This window comes from Vicia villosa, linkage group LG5 (assembly GCF_029867415.1).
Source record: "Vicia villosa cultivar HV-30 ecotype Madison, WI linkage group LG5, Vvil1.0, whole genome shotgun sequence".
In the NCBI taxonomy this organism is placed as follows: Eukaryota; Viridiplantae; Streptophyta; class Magnoliopsida; order Fabales; family Fabaceae; genus Vicia; species Vicia villosa.
This window is the reverse complement of record NC_081184.1, coordinates 63,745,043-63,769,930: the sequence shown is the minus strand read 5'-3', so window position 1 is coordinate 63,769,930 and position 24,888 is coordinate 63,745,043. Positions and strand designations below refer to the sequence as shown.

The 24,888-nt window shown below is 41.5% G+C and overlaps 2 protein-coding genes across 2 annotated transcripts; both read left to right on the top strand.

The window, feature by feature from the left end:
- The first annotated feature begins 11,300 nt into the window (after window positions 1-11,300).
- LOC131604755 (uncharacterized) lies at window positions 11,301-12,686 on the top strand. The gene has a single exon (XM_058877178.1). The coding sequence runs from the start codon at window positions 11,301-11,303 to the stop codon at window positions 12,684-12,686; it is 1,386 nt and encodes a 461-aa protein (XP_058733161.1).
- A 740-nt stretch (window positions 12,687-13,426) lies between these two features.
- LOC131604754 (uncharacterized) lies at window positions 13,427-24,599 on the top strand. Its single transcript, XM_058877177.1, has 5 exons — window positions 13,427-13,561; window positions 13,634-14,221; window positions 14,273-14,521; window positions 14,634-15,440; window positions 24,549-24,599. The coding sequence occupies exons 1-5, from the start codon at window positions 13,427-13,429 to the stop codon at window positions 24,597-24,599; spliced, it is 1,830 nt and encodes a 609-aa protein (XP_058733160.1).
- Window positions 24,600-24,888: the final 289 nt, after the last annotated feature.

The window sequence follows — 24,888 nt, the reverse complement described above, 5'->3', positions numbered from 1 at the left end:
GGTTTCAGCCAAGTTCAACCATCCAATTCTGTTCCAGGGATACAAAAGAGTAAGTTTGGATCTAAAGGCAAAGGTATAACACGGTATATGGTCCCATGCATAAACATCATCCTTGCGTTTTTTTCTGTTAATCGAATGTAAATATCTAACGTATTTTAATTGAAACTAACCACACTAATGCGTTCCTGGGGTTCATTAGGCCAGGTTAGACCTAGCTTTCGCAAGCTTTGACAATTGGAACGTCAAACACCATGGTTAGGGCATGGTGAAGCTTCATCTTCGTTTTTTAACTTGCGGGTCGTTTCAGTCCAATCCTATACCACCATTGAACTCAGGGCATGTCTTTATATAGATCTGGGTTGATAGCCGATATTTTTCTTGTCGTGTTTTTGGTGTTCTCAATCTGCAGGTTGAAGATGATGAACTTGAAGGAAATTCCGCAGGAAAAGTCCTAGGAGATTCCGCGGGAAAAATCGCAGGTGGCTGCGAAGAAGAAAGTGAATAGTGCTTGGATGCGCGCGTGGAAGTTTCTTGCAATACTATTCGCTGGTCAGGCACGTTTTGATCCTCTCTCTACCGTGAGTGGCCAGTCAACACAGACATAATCTCTCTCCCAATACCATTAGCTTGCGTATAGTGAGTGGACCCAGGTTTTGACTACTTTTGAATTTGCATTTAATTAAATGTTTTATTATTTATTATTTTTCAAGCGTGTAATTCACAAGATATGAGTCTAGTTCAAGTGGCAAAGGGTGAGAATGATATAATGTTCATGGGTTCGATCCCTTGGGGCGCCACCCATTTAATTTTTTAGTTTGAGATGTTTGTATTCCCAGAATTCAGTATGACGAGGCCATGTATGCGTATGGTGGATCCTCCTTATCTCCACCATCAGATCATCGTCTGGACAGATCTAACGGCCAGGAAGCGTGACGTTCACCATAGACCCTAAATGGACAATCACACCTGATCCAGAGCTAAGTTTTCAATTAATTCTTTTTCTTTTTTTTTTTTGAATTTCATTTAAGAATTATTTTCTTTCTTTAAATCTTTAATTTAGTCTTTTCTAAAATTTGTTTTTTCCACTTATTAAATAACATTATCTTTTGATAATTATTTAATCGAAACACTCGATTTTTCTTATAACATTAAAAATAATTGTTTCTAACAATAAAAATTATTATATACTTTTAATCAATTAATTAATTAGGTTGAAAACCAATAGTTAATTTTTAGGTTTGTTAACCTCGATTCATTTATAAACCCTCATAGCCTTAGGTTTATTGGTAGGTGTTGCCCATTAACCCTGGTTAGCTTGCTCTTCATTTGGGGTTTTGCCAGTTCATTCGTTTGCCTAAATTATTATTATCTTAATTTTTGATCTGCCACGTTCTTGTTGAGGTCTTTAATGCACTAACATTTTTCTTCTTTGTGCCTAATTTTCAGGGTTAATCAAACAACTTTCAGCCACGCGCCCTATCCAGATCAAAAAAGCCAAGTTTCTAATTTCTTTTGTTTAAACATCATTTTATTTTTATTTCGCCTCTTGATTAAAATAGGGTTTACGTCAATAGTCCATGAATCATTCATACACTAACCCCTATTATTTCCCTTTTAATTTTCAGAGTCAATCGAGAGTTCGAGGAAGATCAAGGCATTCAAGATTTTTACTAATTATTGTTCCCTCTTATTTTTTTCCTTTTATTCCCCTTCCTCGCAGGTGTTTATTGTAATAGCGTAGGACTTTATATTTTTCTGCCTTTAATTTCTGCAATTTTAAACTGCGTGGTTAGTAATCCTAGGGAGTGCAAGACTATTAACTGAATCTAGATCACTAATTTACAAGATAAATATCATCGAAGTTAACCACGTGATTGTGCACCCACACACCTTTAGGATAATCCCTCTGGTCGCCTTGTTGCCTTATTATTGTTGCCTTGTTGCCTTATTGGTAATTCCTTAAAATAGTCAAGTCCCTCGATTCCGAGGATACCTAAAGCAAGGGTGCCTTTAAAGATTAAAATCATCATATAATATTTTGTCCCTTAATGCGGCCTCGAAATAAAGGGTGATTGTCCCCATTGCTAAGGTATCCTCGCATGATGCCTAAAAAATTTAATGACTATTATATCCTTCCCTCAGACTACCTGCCCTCTTTATGGTAGGGACAGTCTTGTGGCGAACGATAACTTCGATGACCCCTCAAGATCCAATGGAAAGACTTCCTGCCTTCTCATGGTATGGATAAACCCTTTCACCCTGAAAAGCTAAAAGAACAAATTTCAAAACTTAGGGTAGTTGCTACTAATTGCTTGCTCTAAATTCAAAAATCTTTTTCCCACTCTTTTCAAAATCAAATTAAAAAATACTACGCTTTTTTACAAGCTAAAGTTCTTCTTCAAAGGTTTTTCTATTCACACCCTACTTTTCAAACAATTCAAACATTTTGAAAATAATGTGAGCTAAGCAATTAAGAGCCCATGGATAACCATGGATTCAAAGGGTGCTTTAAACCTTCCCTTTGTATAACTTACCCCCGAACTCAAAATATTTTCAAAAGGTATTTTTTTGTTCTTTTAGCCTTTCTATTAAATTGGATAAAATAAAAGTCGGTGACGACTCTTGTTTACCGCGACATTTCAAATAAATTCAGTTCACCGTATTACAGCATCATTAGAGCATCTTTATATCCTGAAATGTATCAGAGCACACTAGACAAAATATCAGATCATGAATGTATCAGAACATTCTTAAGAAAGAACATGTATCAGAACATTCAAAAGAAGAAAATGTATCAGAGCATATTCTACAAAGAGAATATCAGAACATTCTTCTTGCTTCTGATCTTGAAGCATCACAGCACTAAGCTTGCTTCAATTTTCCAAGAACATACTTCTTTATAGAATTGCTTTTCCCCATGTATTTGCTTCTCATGTTGAGCTTTTTCAGAATATCTTCAATCCTGCAAAAAATCTCAAAGACATAGAACTTGCAAACAATGTTAGGAAATGTTGAGACTTAATCCCATCAACTGATATAATAAACCAAATCAATTATCATGTTTCTCCCCCTTTTTGTCATAACATCAAAAAGCATTAAAAGATTCAGATGATAAAAGACACATAAAGTGAAGAAGATAATGATTTCATTAATCAACAAAATATATCAGAAGTACACAAGGGATAGAAGCAGATGCAAGAAACAGATGCATAAAACAAGAAAACATCTAAGACCAAGACAGACTACGACTAGCCAAGCTTAGAAGCTAAGGGGGCCAGAAGGGTTTTAATCTCAGTAGTGTCTTTCGTTTGGGTCATCATAAAAGATCTGAACTCATTGTGAGTATCCTCATGCTTTTCCAGACGAGAAGCTAGACCAGCTTGATTCTGTTGAAGAGCCTTCATGGTGTTTATCAAAATAGAAGGTCCAGCAGAAGAAGCTTCAAAGCTATTGTCCATAAGGGGAGGATTCTCAACAGCAGCATCGACCATGAGAACATCAGCTTGATTTTCCTTAATAGGAGATTGCTTAGAGGGATGATTCTCAGCATCTTGATTCTCAACATCAGCTTCTGATTCAGAAGTATCTTCATCATATATTGGAGAAGGGATAACAACATCTGGATTCTCTAGAGCCAGAAGAATGTCAGCCAAGTTCTGAGGAGGTGTTGGAGCAACTGGTTCTGATGGATATTCAACTTTTAGATATACCATATCTGGTGCTTTATCAGAGGGATTCTCCCTTAGCCACTTGAATATAGACTGAAAGTCTCCAGTCAGAACGTGATAATTAGGCTTCCACACAACCATAGCAAGAGGATGAACTTCTTCAAGCTCATCAACAAGCTCCTTCTCTTCAAGAGATTTCCAGCTCCTGATGGGAAAGAAGTAGATGTCTTCAAAATCCCTTAGAAAACCAGAAGGACCAGGAGCTTCTGCTTCACAAGCTTTCTGAAGCTTTAGAAAGTCAGAATTGATCTCTCTTCTGAAGGCTCTCCAGAGACTCCTAGTAGCAACATAATCCGTCCTGGTATTATGTGCAATCTTCAAGGCTTCTAATCCTGTCTGTATCTTCAGCTTTAGAAATTCAAAACTTACACCAACATAAAGTTCAGGGTTACGGTTTTGAATTGGGTGGAAGAAGAATCTGGGTTCAGAATGAAGTAGGGTTCAGGTTCTCTATCAAGAGAAAGCAATGATTCTGCTTCATTCTCAGATTCCAGGTCAACAAAATTTGGGTCAGGACGAGGTTTGGGTGTATAGTTACAGGCGCAAAAGAGTTCATGTAAAGATTCAAAATTTGGAGATTCTGATGCAGTGGGATTGATGGGAACAGGGGAGGCAACAGGGGAATAGTTTGCATGAGGAGGAGGTTGAGAAGTGGAGATATTTGTGTGAGGAGGAAAGAGGGTTTGAAGGGGTAAGATATCTAGGATAGGGTCAAAAACAGGATGGTCAGAAACAAGGTTTGTCTTGGGTGAAGGAGGAGAGGTGAGAACTTTTGTGGGTGGAGGTGATGAGGTTTTTTCTGGTTTAGAGATGGGGGGAACTTCTGTTGGTACAAATTTTAAATTTAAAGCAGTTACAAAATCAGGTTCAGAAATGTGAATACCTGAAGATCTCTTCTTGAGATGCCTCTCAGATTCATCTTCTACAACCTTCTTCTTCTTCTTCTGAATCACCATCTTCTGTTTTCCTTTCAACGCTTCCTTCTGTCATTCTTCTTCTGTTTTATCTTCTTCTTTTGGAACCTTTTCCTTCTCAATAGCTTTCTTTTCTGCTTCTTTCTTTTTCTTCTTCTTATTATCTTTCTTCTTTTTCTTCTTCTCTACATCCTTCTCATCATCCTTCTTCTTTCTTTTCTTTTCAACAACCTTCTCTTCTTTCTTATTATCTTTCTCAGGCTTCTTCTGTTCAACATCTTATTTATTTTTACTCTCCTTTTCAACCTCAACTTCTTTCTTTTCTTCAGCAACTTTTTCTTCATTTCTCTTCTCCTCACTGATAGAAGGAAGATCTAGCTTTCGCTTTGTTCTTTTTTCTTTTCGAGAAGCAGCTGTTAGAACAAGATTTGTTTTGATCAATATTTTTAGTTTTGATGATAACAATGTATATGAATTTTGTATAAGACAATGTGGTACTCTATGCATTTTCCATTTCAAGAAATATATGAAGAGTATGCACAATTCAGCGCATGAAGCACTGACTGAGAAGGTTCAGTATGCAACATCAGAACATGCTCTCGCAAGACATCAGAAGATGGTCAAGCAGAATCAGAACATGGTCTATTGAAGCATCAGAAGAACTTGAGATCAGAAGCAGAAGCACTGAAGTTCTTATGGTATCACGCTAGATACACTTCAAAGTTAGAAGATAAGAAGATGCTCTGCACCAAGCTGTTTGACTCTAATTAATTCAAACGTTGTATCTACAAAGATCAGATCAGAAGAAAGTACAAGATGGCAGGCTACACTGACTGACAAAAGGAACGTTAGAAGCTATTAAAGGCAAAGTCAGTTAAAGCAGGAAAAGCAAGGCTCGAGGTAGTTGACAAAAGAGTGAAACATTAAATGCAATGCTGTACGGATCACGCAACGCATTAAATGCTCTCAACGGTCATCTTCTCAAATAGCCTATAAATAGAAGTTCTGATGAGAAGCTGAATACAACTCTTGAACGCAAAATACAGAAACACTGTCAATTTGAAAAGCTCTCAAAACTTCATCTTCAACCTCACTTCATTGCTGTTGTAATATCTTAGTGAGATTAAGCTTAGAACTTAAGATAAATATCACAGTTGTGATTATAGCTTATTAAGAAGCATTGTAATACTCTTGTAAGAATTTGTTTACATTCATTTGTAAAGGAACTAGAGAAGATCAAGTTGTGATCAGATTCTCTAGAAGTCTTAGAGGGTATCTAAGCATTGATTTCCTAGAGTGATCAAGTTGTGATCAGAATACTCTAGAAGACTTAGAGGGTATCAAAGTGGAAAACCATTGTAATCAAGATTGATTAGTGGATTAAATCCTCAGGTGAGGTAAATCACTCTAAGGGGGTGGACTGGAGTAGTTTCGTTAACAACGAACCAGGATAAAAATCATTGTGCAATTGTTTTTATCTTAAGAGTTTTTAAAGTTACACTTATTCAACCCCCCCCCCCCTTTCTAAGTGTTTTTCTATCCTTCAATTGGCATCAGAGCACCGGTTCTAAGGTGCAAGCACTTAACCGTGTTTAGAAAAGATTCAAGAAGAGAAAAACACTAAGTCAAGATGGCTACACTAGACCACCAGTATTCGATGGTGAAAACTTTGAATATTGGAAAGATAGACTCGAAAGTTACTTTCTTGGTTTAGATGGTGACTTATGGGATCTTCTGGTGGATGGTTACAAACATCTAGTGAAAGCTAGTGGTGTAAAGCTGACAAGACAAGAAATGAGTGATGATCAAAAGAAGCAATTCAAAAATCATCACAAGTATAGGACTATTCTGCTGAATGCTATTTCTCATGCTGAATATGAGAAGATATCAAACAGAGAAACTACCTATGACATATATGATTCATTGAAAATGACTCATGAAGGAAATCCCCAAGTGTTGCACCCCAAAATTTGCCCTCTTTATTTGAGCTATAAGTTATTAATGACGTTTATTTCGTCATCCAAAAAATGAAGAAAAATAATAAAGAGTTTCTTGTGGTTCTAAAGAAGTGCGGTGTGAAAAATCGTTTAAACAGTGTAAATACGAGAAAATTCACAAGTCTTATTTGGAAGGTGATATGAGCTAAGTTCCCGCGTTACCGCGACTGTTTCGACGATATCTACAACTTTCGTGTTCGGCTCAGAAGCCAGTTCTTTGAGGAAGGTCGTCAAAATTGCAAATTACTTGAGGTTTCGCAGTAAAAAACGGTGCTGAATGTAGGGTTTCGGGCCTCGGAAAATTCATATCTCACAATCCGCACGTCGGATTCGCTTGAAAATTTAACCGGAGCTCCATACCATCATTACCAAGATTTCATATGTTCGGACCGAAGGCCAATTATGCACGGAAAATTCCCAGAATTTTAAGGATCGTTGCGTTGTTTCGTTGAAAAGTGTGTTTTCGAGTATGTCGCGCCTAGTTTGAAAATGCATAACTCCTTCGATTTTTATTGTATGAAGTCCATTCCGGCGGCATTTTCTTGGAAATTTCATTAGCTTCGTTTCTTCGTCACACATGCCTATTTAGATTCTGAGCCGAAGATAGGGTTTTATCGAGTTCTTTGAGCGGTACTCACAAAATTCTGCACAGTCGCACCAGATGAATCGACGTTTCTCGTCATTCAAACGCGCGTAATTTCTTCATCGCTTATAGGATTGAGACGATTCTTGCGGTGACGAGTCAGGAATTTGGTCATCTTCACAATGGCATTGGTTTCATTCCGGAATTCAGAGCCGAACCGAGTTTCCTTAAAAACGAGCCAAAATAAGATGCACCGAGGGCAATTTGGACATTTCGCGTTGACAATATATAAACATTTTGCTCTTCACACATCAGGCAGAACTCTCATAATTTCAATTTACCAAAAAGATCAAAAACACTTTCTCTCAATTCTCTCAATTCTCTTGAACCAAAACCACAAATTACATCAAACTTTCATCAAAAACTCATCAATCTTCATCAAGATCAAGAACATGGATTGAAGAATTAAGATTCGAAGTTTGATTTTCTTCTCTCTCTCCTCAAATCTCGCGCGCCTCTACCTCTCTCTTACCTCGGATTTCGCTTTCGCGTTCGTGTCGCGTTCGTGTTGTGTTCGCGTTCGTATCGTGTTCGTGTTCGCGCTTCGGTTGAGATCTTCATCCGGTAAGCTTTCGGATCTTGAATTAAGTGCTTAATTGTTAATCATTATGTGAATTAGGATCTAGATCTATATCTTGTTCTTGATTTATGGATGGTTGATGATGATTGATCGGTGAATTTGCTTTGTTTTTGCTCGAATCGATAATGTTCATGTGAATTGTGGTTAGATGTGATGTTTATTGCATATAATTGATGTGTGTTGATGATAAATTGTGATATTCGTGTTCGGATCTATGATTCGATGATGATTTCGTATGCATAATTGTTGATGTGCATGTATGTTGCTTGTGACGCACTCAAAGTGTTTGTATAAATGCACGTGGTGCACTTTTGCTTGATATTTGCTTGGCTCGACGCGTCGCGCTTTCCATAATTAGGATCATTTGACTTGTAGACTCGTGCTTAATTCATGATTTGATGTTTGCTTGTGATGATTGACAATGGAATGGTTTTGGATTGAGTGCGGACGGCTCCAAGGTCCTAAAAATGCTTAAAAATTGGTTTTGCTACGCCAGGAACCGGGTTGTCTCAGGCGGGAACCGGTTCCCACTCAATCCAAAATTGTTGATTCTCTGCATTTTAGTACCAGGAACCGGGTTGTCCCTAGGTGGGAACCGGTTCCTGCGTTGTTTTTGTCCTCTGATTTGTGTGCCAGGAACCGGGTTGTCCCTAGGTGGGAACCGGTTCCCAGTAATTTGAAATGTGTTTGCTTCTGTGATTTAGTACCAGGAACCGGGTTGTCCCTAGGTGGGAACCGGTTCCCAGTTTTCTGCCTTTCGTTTTTAGTACTAGGAACCGGGTTGTCCTATGCAGGAACCGGTTCCTGTGTGTAATTTTTGTGTTTTCTTTTCTAATTTCAATCTTGCATAACTTTTTACTCGTAACTCCGATTTACACGTTCTTTATATCGTCGGAAAGCTTATGAGACGTATTATATTACTAGATGTTTAGTTTTCATTAATTTGTAGATCATCCATGTTTGATTTCTCTTTGATGTTTCATTATGCATTTCCTGTTTACATCGCTTGCCCGTTTCTTTCGCTTTATAGTAATAACACAATTTCGATTGCAATGTTTGTTATCTCTAACTTGTGTGCTAGTGTGCAAGGTTTGTGGATAGTCACCGACCGACGCTTATTGCTTGAGTGTTTCGCTTTACTTGCGGAACACGATTTCCTTCATTTGTATTGTGTTCTCATCCGGGAGACACGTTCCTATTACTTTATATCTGCTAGTTTGGTTTGCTTGTTCCTCTTGCAGATGTATTGTGATTGTGCTCGACGCGCATGTCGAGCTTTGTGTGCTTTCATGGCTAATCGGTGTGCTGACCATTTGCTTTTGTTTTGCTAGCTCGCTCGCGGGATTCTTAGTTTCTTCGCTTTGCTTCACTTTAGTTTACGGATCATCATCCGTTTGGTATTGATCCCGTTTCATTTTATTTCTCTTGCACTTTATCGCTTTCTCACATCATCCTATAACATGAGAAGTAGGACCTAGACATGCATCTGGCCAACAAGCCCTCGAAAGAGGCTTTGTTTTTGTTGGTGTGTTTACGTTTGTGCTTTGCGGCAGGGAGTCACGGTGTAATAAGTCCTATATGGCACTCCGTTAAGTCCTCATGGAAGGCACGCGGAAAGGGTTAGCAATCAACCCCCGCCAAGTCTCATCGAGTCGGTTCAGTATGTGCACGCTACGCGTGGCTCGCTTCTGAACCTGCACAAGATCTTGTTATCGAGTATGTCAGGAAAAGGGTTCATGTAGCCGGACCCCCGCCTTTCCTATAGCTCGCGTCGCTCGACGTTGATGCTTGGTGTACGCATGCACCGTTTTCCTTTACGATCCGTGACGGATTGGTTGCTGAGAGGGATCCGCTCCTCTTGTCTATGGCCCGATCATTTTCGCGAGGTCTAATTCTTGGTTGACTTGGGTTGAGTTGCTCCCCTTGGCTATGGCGGGTCCGCTTTTCTACCATTCGGTCAGTACCGTTGGTTTGTTTGCTTTACGAGCGGATGCTCGTTTGTTTCCCTTATCCCTCGTAGGTTGATAGTTTAGTTTAGATTTGTACCCTTTGTATGATAACATTAGGTAGCAAGCTTTCCCCCTTAGCTTAGGCTTTCCTCATGCATTCTTTAAAACACAAACCACACTCTTTGATTTTCTTTTCTTAAGAGCTCGTTATTTCCGCTCCATTCCCAAGCATAAGTCTCCAAAGGTCGAGCAGCGGAGTGTGAATGTAACTCGTTCACCTAAAAAACACAAAACAAACAAAAATTAGTTAGCCGAGCTACGGTACCTTTGATTCCGCAAAACGGATACGTAGGCAGCGGGGTAGGGCCCGTGCGAGTATAGCTCTTTCTTTCCCCTACATTCTGCATTCATTTAGTCCAGATTAGCGTAGATTTGTTACACACCCATAGTTTAAGACGCAGGCGTGGATACCATCGAGTATGATGGGCGCGTGGGGTGCTAACACTTTCCCCTCGCGTAACCGACTCCTTACCCTTTTTCTCTGGTCGTGAGACCGTTGTTTTGTTTTGTGGTTTACTGGCATTCCCTTCCTTTTAAGGATAAATATGTTAGTGGGGACTCTGTTAATTTTCGCGGTAGCGACAGCTGGTGACTCTGCTGGGGACGTCTCGACCTATTGCGGGTCCGGACTTAGCGAGTCGATCCTAGCGCTTGTGTGTTTATCTTTGGGTGCTTTACCGCTTTGCATATTTACTTGTTTGCATTGCATTCTATGTGCGCTTTTACTTTTTTGCATCATATTCTGGACTGTCTGGATTTCTATCTGTGGGTGGGTGTTTCAAGAGGTAAAAGACCCAATACCCAGGTCATGAGTGATACCATAGGAACTAGGACTAGAGTGGCCGTGACGGACAGAAGGCGTATGCCTGATTGATCTGATCACGTATCCACGGGCAGAGCTTGGTGGAATGAGGCAATATCGTATGATAGCGCCTACATTCGATCCTCTGTTGGATTTTTGACCTACCTTGGCCTAGATTTACCCGTGAGTGGGGCGGGAATCAATCATTGATTAACAGGTACATTGATGGTGACTTTGGATCTTGTTCGTGGGTTACTGCTGTTCTTGTTCGAGGGTTACCGCTGTTCTCGTTCGAGTGTACTATTGGTTCCTGTTCGTGGGGTACCATGGTTCTTGTTCGAGTGGTAGTCTGTGTTCTATTCTAGTGTGTTATTGACTATGGGGCTTTGGTTCTGTGGATTGACATTCCGTGTTCCGTGTGGTATACCATTTGGGGGACGAACCTTTGGCTATGTACTATGTGTGTTACCGGCAGTCCAGAAGGCCTGGTGGGCGGCAACAAGTCCCACCACTTTGCATCATAGCATATTTATTTCCAAAAGAAACGCAAAAAAAAAAAAAGATATGTATAATAAGCATTTGCATGTCATATTTTCAGGGACATTCAGGAGTTCACCTAAGTTGAAGATGGACATTCTCACTGATACTGTCAAAGAACGTACGAGGCATACCAGAGCTTATAAGATTCCGGATATTGATGTTTCGGGGTTGATATGTTTGAGTTCTCGGTTGAAAGGGGAGGTTCTCCGTGACTTCAATCATGATTATGGCAATTTGCACTCCATCCTAAATACATCTTTCGATCCAATGGCTTTGATCACCCTGTTTCAGTTCTATGATCAACAGTTGAGGTGTTTTACATTTCAGGACTATCAATTGGTGCCAACACTCGAGGAGTTTTCTTACATACTCAACATCCGAATCACTGATGATGTACCTTTCATTCGAGTTCCCGAGGTTGTGAGATTTGAAAAAATAGCTGAAGCTCTTCACATGGGTATAAAGGAGGTGGAAAGAAATTGGAAGTCATCGGGCGGTGTTTCTGGTTTCTATCTTTGCTTTTTGATTAGTAGGGCTGAGGATGCGGCTAAGAAGGAGCAGTGGGTTGATTTTAGTCGTTTGCTTGCTATCATGATTTATGGTATTGTCTTATTCCCCTCAAGAGAGAACTTTATGAGTTTGGCGGCGATTTGTGTCTTTATGAACAAAAACCCCGTGCCAACGTTGCTTGCAGATGCTTATTTTTCGATCCATTCGAGAAGTAAGAAGGGAGGATATGTTGTTGGTTCTTGTCTTCCATTGTTGTATCAGTGGTTCATGTTGCATTTGCCGGTGAGAGGACCTTTTTTGCTCAAGAAGAGTTCTCTTAAGTGGTCAGATAGGATTGTTAACCTCACATCTTATGACATCAGGTGGAACTATTGTGTGGGGAAGATTTGGAACATCATCACTAGTTGCGGTCAATATCCCAACGTTCCTCTCATGGGAACCAGAGGTTGTATTAGTTATAATCCCACGCTCGCCTATCGTCAATTGGGATATGCAATGGAAAGGGCTCAGAATGATGTAGAAGCGTTTGAATCAGTGTACTTTGCTGATGGTAAAGATCCTCTGGAGCTAGAGAAGATATCGTATGCTTGGACTAAAGTCCATAGAAGGGATCAAACTACTTTGAGCAAGAAGGTTCCTATTGCTATGGGTCCTTACAGGAAATGGGTTGAGGCAAGAGTGGCAAATCTGTTGCTGCCATTTGCGAGGTCATGTCCATTGTATGAGCAACCTCCCGTGGTTTTATCTGATACAGTTGCGGCTGAACTCTATATTCAAGCCGAAGCGGACAACATCAAACTAAAAGCAAAGGACAATGAGGTTGGCTTGGAGAGGTATTTTCAAGATCACGAAAAGGCGGAATTGGCTCGTAAGCTCAAGCATGCGCAAGGTGAAGGTTCAAACATGACACGTGCCCAAAGGCGATCTCATGACTTGATGGAAGAAAGCTTGTACCGAAAATAACAGGAATGTGCGAAGTTGCGAAGGTCCGAAAACAATAGCAAGAGAAAGGTGCAGGACTCGGAAAAGCAATTGATCGAAGAAAAAGCTAAGTTGGCTCGACTTGAAGAAGAGCTCGCAAGCCTCCGAGCCCAGCGGAGAGGAGATGGAGGAGCTCATTCTGTTATCAGACGGTCCTAGTGCTGCTGTAGAGTAGATTTGGTTGGCCCATGGTCAATTTGCCGTGTATTCTTGATGTTTGTCGCCCATGTCCAGGATTGTTGGATGGGGTCCCATTTTGATATTCTGGATTTCTTTTGTATGCCTTGTGAGCACTTTGTGACACGATTATGTGTTTTATCTGTATGAACTCAAATTCTCAGTTATGTTTGAATGAAATATGCTCAGTTTGATGAATTATTCTCGTGTGTGGATTACTGTTCAAATATATTCGGTATCAGGATTTCTATGTCTTATCTGAAAGTGGGATGAACTCTTGGATACCTGAAAATTGACAAACATTTCATGCATAACATTCATATATCATACATGTCATATATTTGCAGGTTTTGCAGGTCTTATATCTTATGTCTCGCTGTTTTGTTATCAGAAGGAGTTCTAAGACGGCTAATCACCCGTATCCGACTAGGAGCAATCAGAGAAGGCAGATGAAACAGATTCAGGAACAAATGGCAGAGATGAGAGCTCAACTGACAGAGCAGATGAATGCGTAGATGGCGCAGTTTATGGAAGCATTGACTAATATGACCAAGGGGCAGGATGACTTGCGGGTTCTCGTCGAGAACTCCAGAAGGGTTGAGAATGGAGGACACCCGGGGCTGTTTGACGATGTGTCTGGTAGGATTGACGATCACCATGATCCGAATGAGTTTGACCACGTGGGAGGGCACTATAATCCTTTCAATCAGCACCGTGGTAATTTGGATTTCAATGTTGAGAACTTTGACCAGGTGTCAAGGCATAGTGCTGAGGGTGCACATGATGAAGTTGAAAGGTATCGTCTGATTGAGGAACGTCTCAGGGCTGTTGAAGGCAAATGGGTGTTAGGCATGGATATCAATAACTTGGGGCTGGTTCCTGGTGTGAGGATTCCACCGAAATTCAAAGTTCCATCTTTTGACAAATACAATGGGGCGACCTATCCTATGACTCATGTTAAGGCGTACTATTGGAAGATGTCGGTGTACTCTGAGGATGAGGGTTTTCTAATGCACTTCTTCCAGGATAGTCTTGCTGGGGCTTCTTTGGAGTGGTATGTTCAACTCAAGCGCACTCATATTCATTCTTGGAGAGATCTTGTGGAGGCTTTCATTAAGCACTATCAGTATAATGTTGACATGGCACCCAATAGGACTCAGTTGCAGAGCTTGGTTCAGGGGTCTAAAGAATCTTTCAAAGAGTACGCTCAGAAATGGCGCGAGTTAGCTGCGAGGGTTCAACCACCTATGACTGAGCGTGAGATGATTGATATGTTCACCGGTACTTTGTCTGGACACTATTACTTGGCTTGCAGTGCTTCAGCTAACTTTTCTGAAATGGTGAGATATGGCGAACGTGTCGAGATGGGTCTAAAGATGGGGAAAATTCAGTTAGGAGCTTCTTCTAATTCTGTTGGTGGTAAGAAACAAGCTGAAGGTTATGCCAGAAGGAAGGAAGGAAATGCGGATGCCATATATGGAAGAAGGGGTTCAGGGAGAAGCAATTCACATGTTAATGCTGTCATGATCCCAGTGCCACAACAACAAAAACAGCAGGGACAACGTTCCAATAATGATCGCTATCCTCCCAGGACTAGGCCTCACAGAAAGATTGATCTGATTCCTATGACTTATGCTCAGGTGTTGCAACATTTGCTCAAGATTGAGAAGATTACTTTGAGAGATACTCCGAATGCTCCGGACACGCAATCTCCGAACTACAATGCAAACGCACGATGTGCTTTCCATTCAGGTGCCGCTGGGCATGATACAGAGGTGTATTGCGTTGAAGAACAAAGTCCAGGACTTGTTGGATCAAAAGATAATCCAATTCACTCCTACACCCAATGTTGTCAATAATCCGATGCCTACTCACGGAGGTTCGGGTGTGAATGCCATTGAGAGTGAAGAGATAAGTGTTGTATCTGATGTGAGCTGTTTGACTTTTCCTCTTGTATCTATGAAGCAACATCTGATTAATAGCGGTATCTTTCCGGGCTGTGGTGTTGATTGTGAGAATTGCAAAAGTCAACCTGAAGGTTGTGCTGATTTGAAAGGTATGGTACAAAAGCTGATTGATGAGGGTCCTCTTCAGTTCTATCGAAGGTTGAGAGGTGCGAAGAGTAAGGATGGTGAAGTGTCTGTGATCTCAATTCCTTATGATCCAGTTGTTCCAATATGTATCCAAGTGCCTATTCAGATACCTGTCAGTATCCCGTATGAGGAACAACCAGCGGTGTTGATGATTACCGTGCCAGGGCCTATTCCATATGATAGTGAGAAGGCCATCCCTTGGCATTATGGGTCAGACGTATACTACTATGGCACGAAGGAGGAGGGCGATTCATCTAAACAGAAGTTCGCGGAAGCCTCAGTTGCAAACACTGATAACTTCGCCGGTACTGGTAGAATTACTCGCAGTGGTAGGGTGTTCTCCCCTCAGCTTGTTCAAAACAATGCAGATGCTTTGGCTAAGGCCAAAGGAAAACAAGTAGTGACTGATGTCCAGAATTCTCTGACCCAAAATGGGGCACCTGATAGTGCTGTGTCTTCCAAGGATGTGGAAGAATTATTGAGAATCATCAGGAAGTCTGATTACAAAGTTGTTGAGCAGTTGGGTCAGACCCAGTCAAAGATTTCTATCTTGCAACTGCTGATGTGTTCAGAAGGTCATAGAGATGCTCTCTTGAGAATTCTGAATGGTGCTTACGTCCCGCATGAAATATCTGTGAATCAGCTAGAGGCGGTAGCCAATAATATCTTTTCTGGGAACGGTTTGGGATTTACGGATCGTGATCTTCCTCCAGAAGGGAGAAACCATAACAAGGCTTTACATATTTCGATTGAATGTAAGGGGACGACTTTGTCCTGTGTTTTGGTTGATACTGGGTCTTCTTTAAACGTGCTTCCCAAGTCGGCCCTCATGCGAATTGACTATGCGGGTGTTGAGTTGAGGCCTAGTGAGTTGGTTGTGCGCGCCTTTGACGGTTCAAGGAGATCTGTGTTCGGAGAGGTAGATCTACCAATCCAAGTGGGTCCTCAGATCTTTACTACAACCTTTTATGTGATGGATATTCAGCCCGCTTACTGTTGTTTGTTGGGACGACCGTGGATTCACAAGGCTGGTGCTGTGACATCTACTCTTCATCAGAAGTTGAAGTATCCGGTTAACGGTAAAGTGGTGATGGTTTGTGGTGAAGAAGATTATATCGTGAGTCACTTGTCCTCTTTCCGATATGTAGAGATCGAAGGTGAGATACATGAGACACCATTTCAAGCGTTTGAAGCTGTGAATACTGTGAGAACTCCTCCTTATGAGATAACGAAGCCAGAAACGAGTATGTCCTCTTTGAAAGATGCTTAGGTTGTCGTTGAGACTGGAAGAGTGGAAGGTTGGGGGCAAGTAATTGATGTGCGTCCCAAATTTGATAAGAATGGTCTTGGTTTCAATCCTGGAAGGCAGAATGCATCGCCCAAGTCTAGTATCCTTAGCCCGATCAAGTTCATGAGTGGGGGTGTCATTCAAGACGGTCAGGTTGACGCCATTGCCAATGGTGAAGAGGTGGATAGTGATTGTGACTTTGATAGCTGGATTCGTCCAAGTATTCCTGGAGAGGTGCCTAGCAACTGGACAATCGAAGATGTCATCCAAGTTACACAAGCTCAGGAGTAAATTCCTTGTTTTTATTTTTCATATCATGCCATAATTCCTACGCTCTGCCCAAGGCGTAGTGAATCATTTGTAGGGCCATGCAGTTCGAATTTTTAAATTTAATCATGAAATAAAAGGACATTTTTGCATTCAAATGTTTTGCTCTTTGTCTTTCTTTTTAACTTTTTTCCTTTAAATGGCAATGTTTTTGCACACACTTGCACATGGCTTAATAATCAAAACTAAAATAAAAACATCAATCATGCAGATGTTCCACCACCACGGATTCCATTGGTAACAGTTCCGCTATTACTCGTTATGATTTTGACAATCCGATCTACCAAGCTGAGGAGGAAGCTTATGACGATTGTGATATTCCCGACGAGTTGGCCAGATTGTTGAAACAGGAAAAGAAAGCGATTCAGCCGCGTCAAGAGGTAATCGAGATGGTAAATGTTGGTACTAAAGAGCAGGTCCGAGAAGTCAAGATAGGGGCTGCGCTTGAGAGTAGTGTGAAGCAGAGGCTTATCGATATGTTGAAAGAGTATGCGGATATCTTTGCTTGGTCTTATGAAGATATGCGTGGTCTTGATACAGATATTGTGGTACACCGTCTACCTCTCAAAGAAGATAGTCCTCCTGTCAAGCAGAAGCTTCGAAGGACTCGCCCAGATATGTCTGAGAAAATTAAGAAAGAGGTTGAGAAACAGTTTGATGCTGGTTTTCTGCAAGTCGTGAATTACGCGCCGTGGGTTGCGAATATTGTTCCTGTACCTAAGAAGGACGGAAAGGTCAGGATGTGTGTTGATTACAGAGATTTGAATAGGGCGAGTCCGAAATATGATTTTCCTCTTCCCCACATTGATGTGTTGGTGGATAATACTGCTCCTTTTAAAGTGTTTTCCTTCATGGATGGCTTCTCTGGGTACAATCAGATCAAAATGGCACCAGAAGACATGGAGAAAACAACATTTATCACACCATGGGGAACTTTCTGCTACAACGTCATGCCTTTTGGGTTGAAAAACGCAGGGGCAACGTATCAGCGTGCCATGGTGACTCTTTTTCACGACATGATTCACAAAGAGATTGAAGTGTATGTCGACGACATGATTGCAAAATCTCACACTGAAGAAGAGCACTTGGTTCACTTGCAGAAGTTGTTTGAAAGGCTTTGGGAATTCAAACTGAGGTTGAATCCAAACAAATGCAGTTTCGGAGTGCGATTCGGAAAGTTGTTGGGCTTTGTTGTTAGTGGGAAAGGTATTGAGGTCGATCCTGCAAAAATAAAAGCTATACAAGAAATGCCTGAGGCGAGAACAGAAAAAGAGGTTTGTGGTTTCCTAGGGAGGCTGAACTACATTGCTAGATTCATCTCTCATCTTACGACCACTTGTGAACCAATATTCAAATTGCTAAGAAAAGATCAGACGGCCAGGTGGAATAATGATTGTCAAAAAGCATTCGAAAAAGTGAAAGAGTATCTGCAGGAACCTCCGATATTAATGCCTCCAGTTCCAGGAAGGCCTTTGAGTATGTACCTCACAGTTCTTGAAAACTCAATGGGATGTGTGCTGGGTCAACATGACGAGTCTGGCCGAAAAGAGCATGCAATATACTACCTTAGCAAAAAGTTTACCGACTGTGAATCCCGATACTCACTGCTCGAGAAAACTTGCTGTGCTTTGGTGTGGGCTGCTCGCCGGCTAAGGCAGTATATGTTGGTTCACACCACCGTATTGATTTCCAAGATGGATCCTATTAAGTATGTCTTTGAGAAGCCCGCTCTTTTCGGAAGAGTAGCCAGGTGGCAAATGATTTTGACTGAATACGATATCCAGTATACTACTCAGAAAGCCATCAAAGGTAGTGTGTTGGCAGATTATCTGGCGCATCAGCCTGTTGAAGATTATGAACCGATGAAGTTTGAATTTCCCGATGAGGATGTCCTGTACATCAGAGATTGTAACATTCCCGGACCAGAGGAAGACCCGAACCAGGATCGCGATGGACGCTCGTGTTCGATGGTGCCTCTAATGCACTCGGGAATGGTGTTGGAGCTGTAATTACTTCTCCATCTGGTTTTCATATTCCGTTTACAGCCAGAATCTGTTTTGATTGCACTAATAACATGGCTGAATATGAAGCATGCATCTATGGTATCGAAGCTGCGATCGATTTGCGAATCAAGTACTTGAAAGTTTATGGGGATTCCAATCTTGTCATTAGCCAGATCAATGGAGATTGGGAAACTCATCATCAGAATCTGATTCCATACAGGGAGCACGTGATGAGACTCATTTCGTACTTTGATGAGATCACATTCGAGCATATTTCTAGAGAAGAGAACAATCTTGCTGATGCTCTCGCTACTTTGGCTTCCATGTTCAAAGTGAAATGGGCCAATGAAGCGCCTAACATCACCATCAACAGGTTGGATGAGCCAGCATTCTGCTTTGAGGCTGATGTTGAATTGGATGGTAATCCCTGGTATCATGACATTAAAAAGTTCCTCGAAACTCAAGAGTATCCTCCCGAAGCGTCAGTGACTGATAAGAAGTTTCTGAGAAGGTTTGCAGCTAAGTTTTACCTTAACGGTGGGGTTTTGTACAAGAGGCATCATGACGGTGTGTTTCTCCGATGTGTTGTGAAGGAAGAAGCTTCGAAAATCATAGAAGAAATGCACGAAGGCGAGTTTGGTACCCATTCTAGTGGGCATACAATGGCTAAGAAGATCTTGAGGGCTGGTTATTATTGGTCCACTATGGAAACTGATTGTCATAACCATGTCAGAATTTGTCACAAGTGCCAGATCTATATTGATAAAGTGCGTGTCGCCTGTGCCTTTGAATGTCTTGACTTCTCCGTGGCCTTTCGCAATGTGGGGCATTGACATGATTGGAGAAATTAAGCCTACTGCTTCTAATGGACATCGCTTCATTTTGGTTGCCATCGATTACTTCACCAAATGGATTGAAGCCGCATCTTATGCGAATGTTACCAAGCAAGTGATTACTCGCTTTATCAAGCACAACATAATCTGTCGTTATGGGATTCCTGAGAAGATCATTACTGATAATGGATCAAATCTTAATAACAAGTTGATGAAGGAGCTTTGTGAGTCCTTCAAGATCAAGCATCACAATTCTTCTCCGTATCGTCCAAAGATGAATGGCGTTGTTGAAGCGGCCAACAAGAACATTAAGAAGATTGTACAGAAGTTGCCTTTTTCTTTGCATGGTTATCGCACTTCTGTGCGTACATCGACTGGGGCAACTCCTTTCTCACTTGTTTATGGCTTGGAAGCGGTACTGCCTGTTGAAGTTGAGATTCCTTCCCTGAGGATTATGAAAGACGTCGAGCTTGACGAGTCAGAATGGGTACAAAATTGGATGGATCAGTTGAACCTCATTGATGAGAAACGCTTAGCAGCTATTGGTCATGGTCAGGTGTACCAAAGGAAGATGAGAAAAGCTTTTGACAAGCGGGTGCGACCCCAAAGCTATAAACCAGGTGATCTGGTACTCAAAAGAATCATCCTTCCTCAGGGTGATCCTCGAGGCAAGTGGACTCCTATGTATGAATGCCCTTTTGTTGTGCAGAAAGTGTTCTCTGGCGGTGCCATGTTGCTTGCAACAATGGATGGCGAGAACTTTCCGCACCCTGTGAACGCGGATGTAGTCAAAAAATACTTCGCATAGAGCTGATTAAAAAAAAATAAAAAAAAAGAATAAAAAAAGAAGAAAAAGAAGAAAAAAGAAAAAGAAGGGAAAATGAATCAGGCAAAAGAATGAAAAAGAAATAAATATACCCGCTAATTTGAAAACCCGAAAGGGCGGCTTAGGCAAAAAAGGGACAAAAGCGAATGACTACATCCTGCATGCCACCTTGGCAATCACTCTTCATACATGCTTAGGGCTCCCGACCGAGGGATAAGCAAGACTCTGTGTTCTTGAGTTCGCATCAGGCGGCTCAAATCCCTAAAGCATTCCCAATTTCCAATCAACGTGTTTAGGGCTCCCGACCGAGGGATAAGCAAGACTCCGTGTTCCTGAGTTTGCACCGGGCAACTCAAATCCCTAAAGGCACTTACCAAACCCCGTCGGGTCCACAAGTTTGGTGACGTTATCAGATCGGGCAGTGATCAATCCTAATGAGTACGGTCTTCCAAAGCAAGGAGATGAGAACGTTGAGGTTATAAAAGTGATAGCGGGATCGAAACCAATGGATGTCCGTTTCACATTGCCATTTCTCTTGTACTTAAAAAATGTGTGGTTACCTCTTACTAGGAACTATTTCTGAAATGTATTCGCTCTTTTACGAGCATTCCGGTTGCAATTAATAAACTTCTTTTCATCTCAAAAGCCGTTTTCTTTTACTGTTTTGTTTGCATAAAACGTCTTGAGTTTGTGTTAAACTTCTACAATACATGATTAGAAATGATAAAATCTTTGAAATTACTTCGAAGTCTTGTGTAACCGGGATGGCAGGCCAAGATACCATGCTATATCCTGGGGCATTTTCATTTGTTTGTCTCGCAGGTACATCCTTGCAAGCGCTTCGCATCAGCATATTGACGGACTTAGCTACGAGGGATTCTCACTCCCCAACCGAGTGCTTCCTAATGAGAGATTCTCATTCCCCAGCTGATTACATTCAGATGAGACTTTCTTTGCTCCAAGATTCTCATATCCTCAGCAAAGCGCGTCTCGATGTATTCTCCGTGCATCTGAAGTCTTATTTCCCGACGAAATGCTTTCTCCCCAATCGAGTCATGATTGGACGACATCTGATTCCCCAGCGAGTTCTTGATGAGGTTTCGTGCCCGAATTTCTGGTTCTCCCCAGTAGAGGTTTTCTCTCCCTAACAGATTGACCTGCTTTCCCCAGGAGAGTCATCTTATTCCCAGTGGAGTTGTCTTAACAAAAGGTTCTTATGCTGAGTTCCTTATCCCCAGCGGATCTCTCCTATCCCTAGCAAATTGTTGGGCAGAAGTATTCATCTTCCCCACTGAGTTTCTTTCCTCAGCAGAGATTCACATGCATCCTCAGCAGAATCTGTGCCCTTCAAGGACTTCCCCAGCGGAATGCGTTCTGCACTGGTAAGTTGGTCACTCCCCATCAGAGTTATCTCCATGACTTGTCCTTATCTCCACACCCCTAGGGTGTCGAGAATTTGCTTCTCCAATGAAGTTACAAGGGTCTTCCCCAAGCAGTTAAGTGGGATGTTCTTATCTCCAAGCAGGATTTGTTCCCCAAACAGAGCTCGCATCCAGATTTGATCGTCTCCAGCAGATTTTTGATCCATCTTTGCCAGCTCGCAGTTTGTGACCCTTGGTCACGCATCTTGTCTTCCCCGCAGAGTTCCATACTCTCGCCAGGGCTGCTTCAGCAATTCAGTGCTCATCGGTTGCTTCCCTAAGCAACGTTCGAATCATGCATCATTCGCATTACATTCTCTAAGCATGTAGCGTCTTCCTCCTCGGAAACATTATTCCATACACATTCATACATGCATCATGCATAAATCATAGTATATCTGTTTCTTTCTGCAGGAAAGTTATCCAGATTCAAATGCTCCCCAGAGAGCAATATTCGCCTAATCATTACAGGCGCTTATCCTGATGTTTTGAATCAGAAGAGGATTGTTCTACTTATTTTCTGACGCAGCTCAGATCAGTTCAAAGACAATCCTATTCCCGATGCCCCCAGATCGGTGGAAGATATTTGTTCCTATCCAGATATTCAGCTCAGTTGAAGGAACCGCCTCCGGATCTCCCAAGATCTTCCGAAGGAGCAAGCCCTCTGATACATCAGATTAGTTGGAAATATCTACTCCCTGACGATTTAATTCGTTCAGAAGAAGAAACTCGTTTGCCCAGTCCTGATGCCTAACCATCAATTGAAGATGTTTTCTTTACCCGGCGTACACAGTTCGGAAGAGATATTTGTTCCTATCCTAATATCCAGTTTCAGGTTAGTTGAAGGAACCGCCTCCGGTTCTCCCAAGATCTTACAAAGGAGCAAGCCACTGATATCATCAGATCAGATGGAGATGTCTACCTGATCGACTTTGTCTTTCAGATGAAGATTGTCCTACTTATTTTCTGGCATAATGTCCAGATCAGTTTAAAGGCATTCTTTCCTCGGCGTACACAGTTCAGAAGAGATATTGTTCCTATCCTGATTTCCAGTTCAGTTGAAGGAGCCGCCTCCGGATCCCCGTGGTCTTACGAAGGAGCTAGCCGCTAATTCCCAGATTAGTAGGAATATCTACCTGATGATTTAATTGCATCAGAAGAGATGTCTGCCCAGATTCCCAGATCATGATTCCCAGATCAGAGATACCTATTACCCGTTGATGTCCGATTCAACCGATGTATCTCCCTCGATTCCCAGATCGACTTAAGACATCTATCCCGATGCAAGTTCGGAGACATCTGCTACGCCTGATACTCAGATCAGTCGAGATGTTCCTTCTCTTGATGCCCAGATCATTTGAAGTGTTTCCCCTGCCTGTGGGTGCCCGTTCCTTCTTATCACAAGTTGGAGCATATTTATTATCCAAATCAATTGAAGTTTTTTCTCCCTGCTTGCTGGGTGGTACATTCCTTCTTCATTGCAAGTTGGAATCTTCTATTGATCAAGAGCGCAAATTTTCGAGTTCATTCTAGTATTCAATCTCCTTCCACCTCAACGGTTCGAAACTTTCGTTTCTCACTCGTCAGGTCCAAGAAGTTTGAATAGGGGCAGCTGTTGCACCCCAAAATTTGCCCTCTTTATTTGAGCTATAAGTTATTAATGACGTTTATTTTGTCATCCAAAAAATGAAGAAAAATAATAAAGAGTTTCTTGTGGTTCTAAAGAAGTGCGGTGTGAAAAATCGTTTAAACAGTGTTAATACGAGAAAATTCACAAGTCTTATTTGGAAGGTGATATGAGCTAAGTCGTGTTCGGCTCAGAAGCCAGTTCTTTGAGGAAGGTCGTCAAAATTGCAAATTACTTGAGGTTTCGCAGTAAAAAACGGTGATGAATGTAAGGTTTCGGGCCTCGGAAAATTCATATCTCACAATCCGCTCGTCGGATTCGCTTGAAAATTTAACCGGAGCTCCGTACCATCATTACCAAGATTTCATATGTTCGGACCGAAGGCCAATTATGCACGGAAAATTCCCAGAATTTTAAGGATCGTCGCGTTGTTTCGGTAAAATGTGTGTTTTCGAGTACGTCGCGCCTAGTTTGAAAATTCATAACTCCTTCGATTTTTGTCGTATGAAGTCCATTCCGGCGGCATTTTCTTGGAAATTTCATTAGCTTCGTTTCTTCGTCACACATGCTTGTTCAGATTCTGAGCCGAAGATAGGGTTTTATCGAGTTCTTTGAGCGGTACTCTCAAAATTCTGCACAGTCGCACCAGATGAATCGACGTTTCTCGTCATTCAAACGCGCGTAATTTCTTCATCGCTTATCGGATTGAGACGATTCTTGCGGCTACGAGTCAGGAATTTGGTCATCTTCACAATGGCATTGGTTTCGTTCCGGAATTCAGAGCCGAACCGAGTTTCCTTAAAAACGAGCCAAAATAAGATGCACCGAGGGCAATTTGGACATTTCGCGTTGACAATATATAAACATTTTGCTCTTCACAAATCAGGCAGAACTCTCATAATTTCAATTTACCAAAAATATCAAAAACACTTTCTCTCAATTCTCTCAATTCTCTTGAATCAAAACCACAAATTACATCAAACTTTCATCAAAAACTCATCAATCTTCATCAAGATCAAGAACATGGATTGAAGAATTAAGATTCGAAGTTTGATTTTCTTCTCTCTCTCCTCAAATCTCGCGCGCCTCTACCTCTCTCTCACCTCGGATTTCGCTTTCGCGTTCGTGTCGCGTTCGTGTTGTGTTCGGTTCGTATCGTGTTCGTGTTCGCGCTTCGGTTGAGATCTTCATCCGGTAAGCTTTCGGATCTTGAATTAAGTGCTTAATTGTTAATCATTATGTGAATTAGGATCTAGATCTATATCTTGTTCTTGATTTATGGATGGTTGATGATAATTGATCGGTGAATTTGCTTTGTTTTTGCTGGAATCGATAATGTTCATGTGAATTGTGGTTAGATGTGATGTTTATTGCATATAATTGATGTGTGTTGATGATAAATTGTGATATTCGTGTTCGGATCTATGATTCGATGATGATTTCGTATGCATAATTGTTGATGTGCATGTATGTTGCTTGTGACGCACTCAAAGTGTTTGTATAAATGCACGTGGTGCACTTTTGCTTGATATTTGCTTGGCTCGACGCGTCGCGCTTTCCATAATTAGGATCATTTGACTTGTAGACTC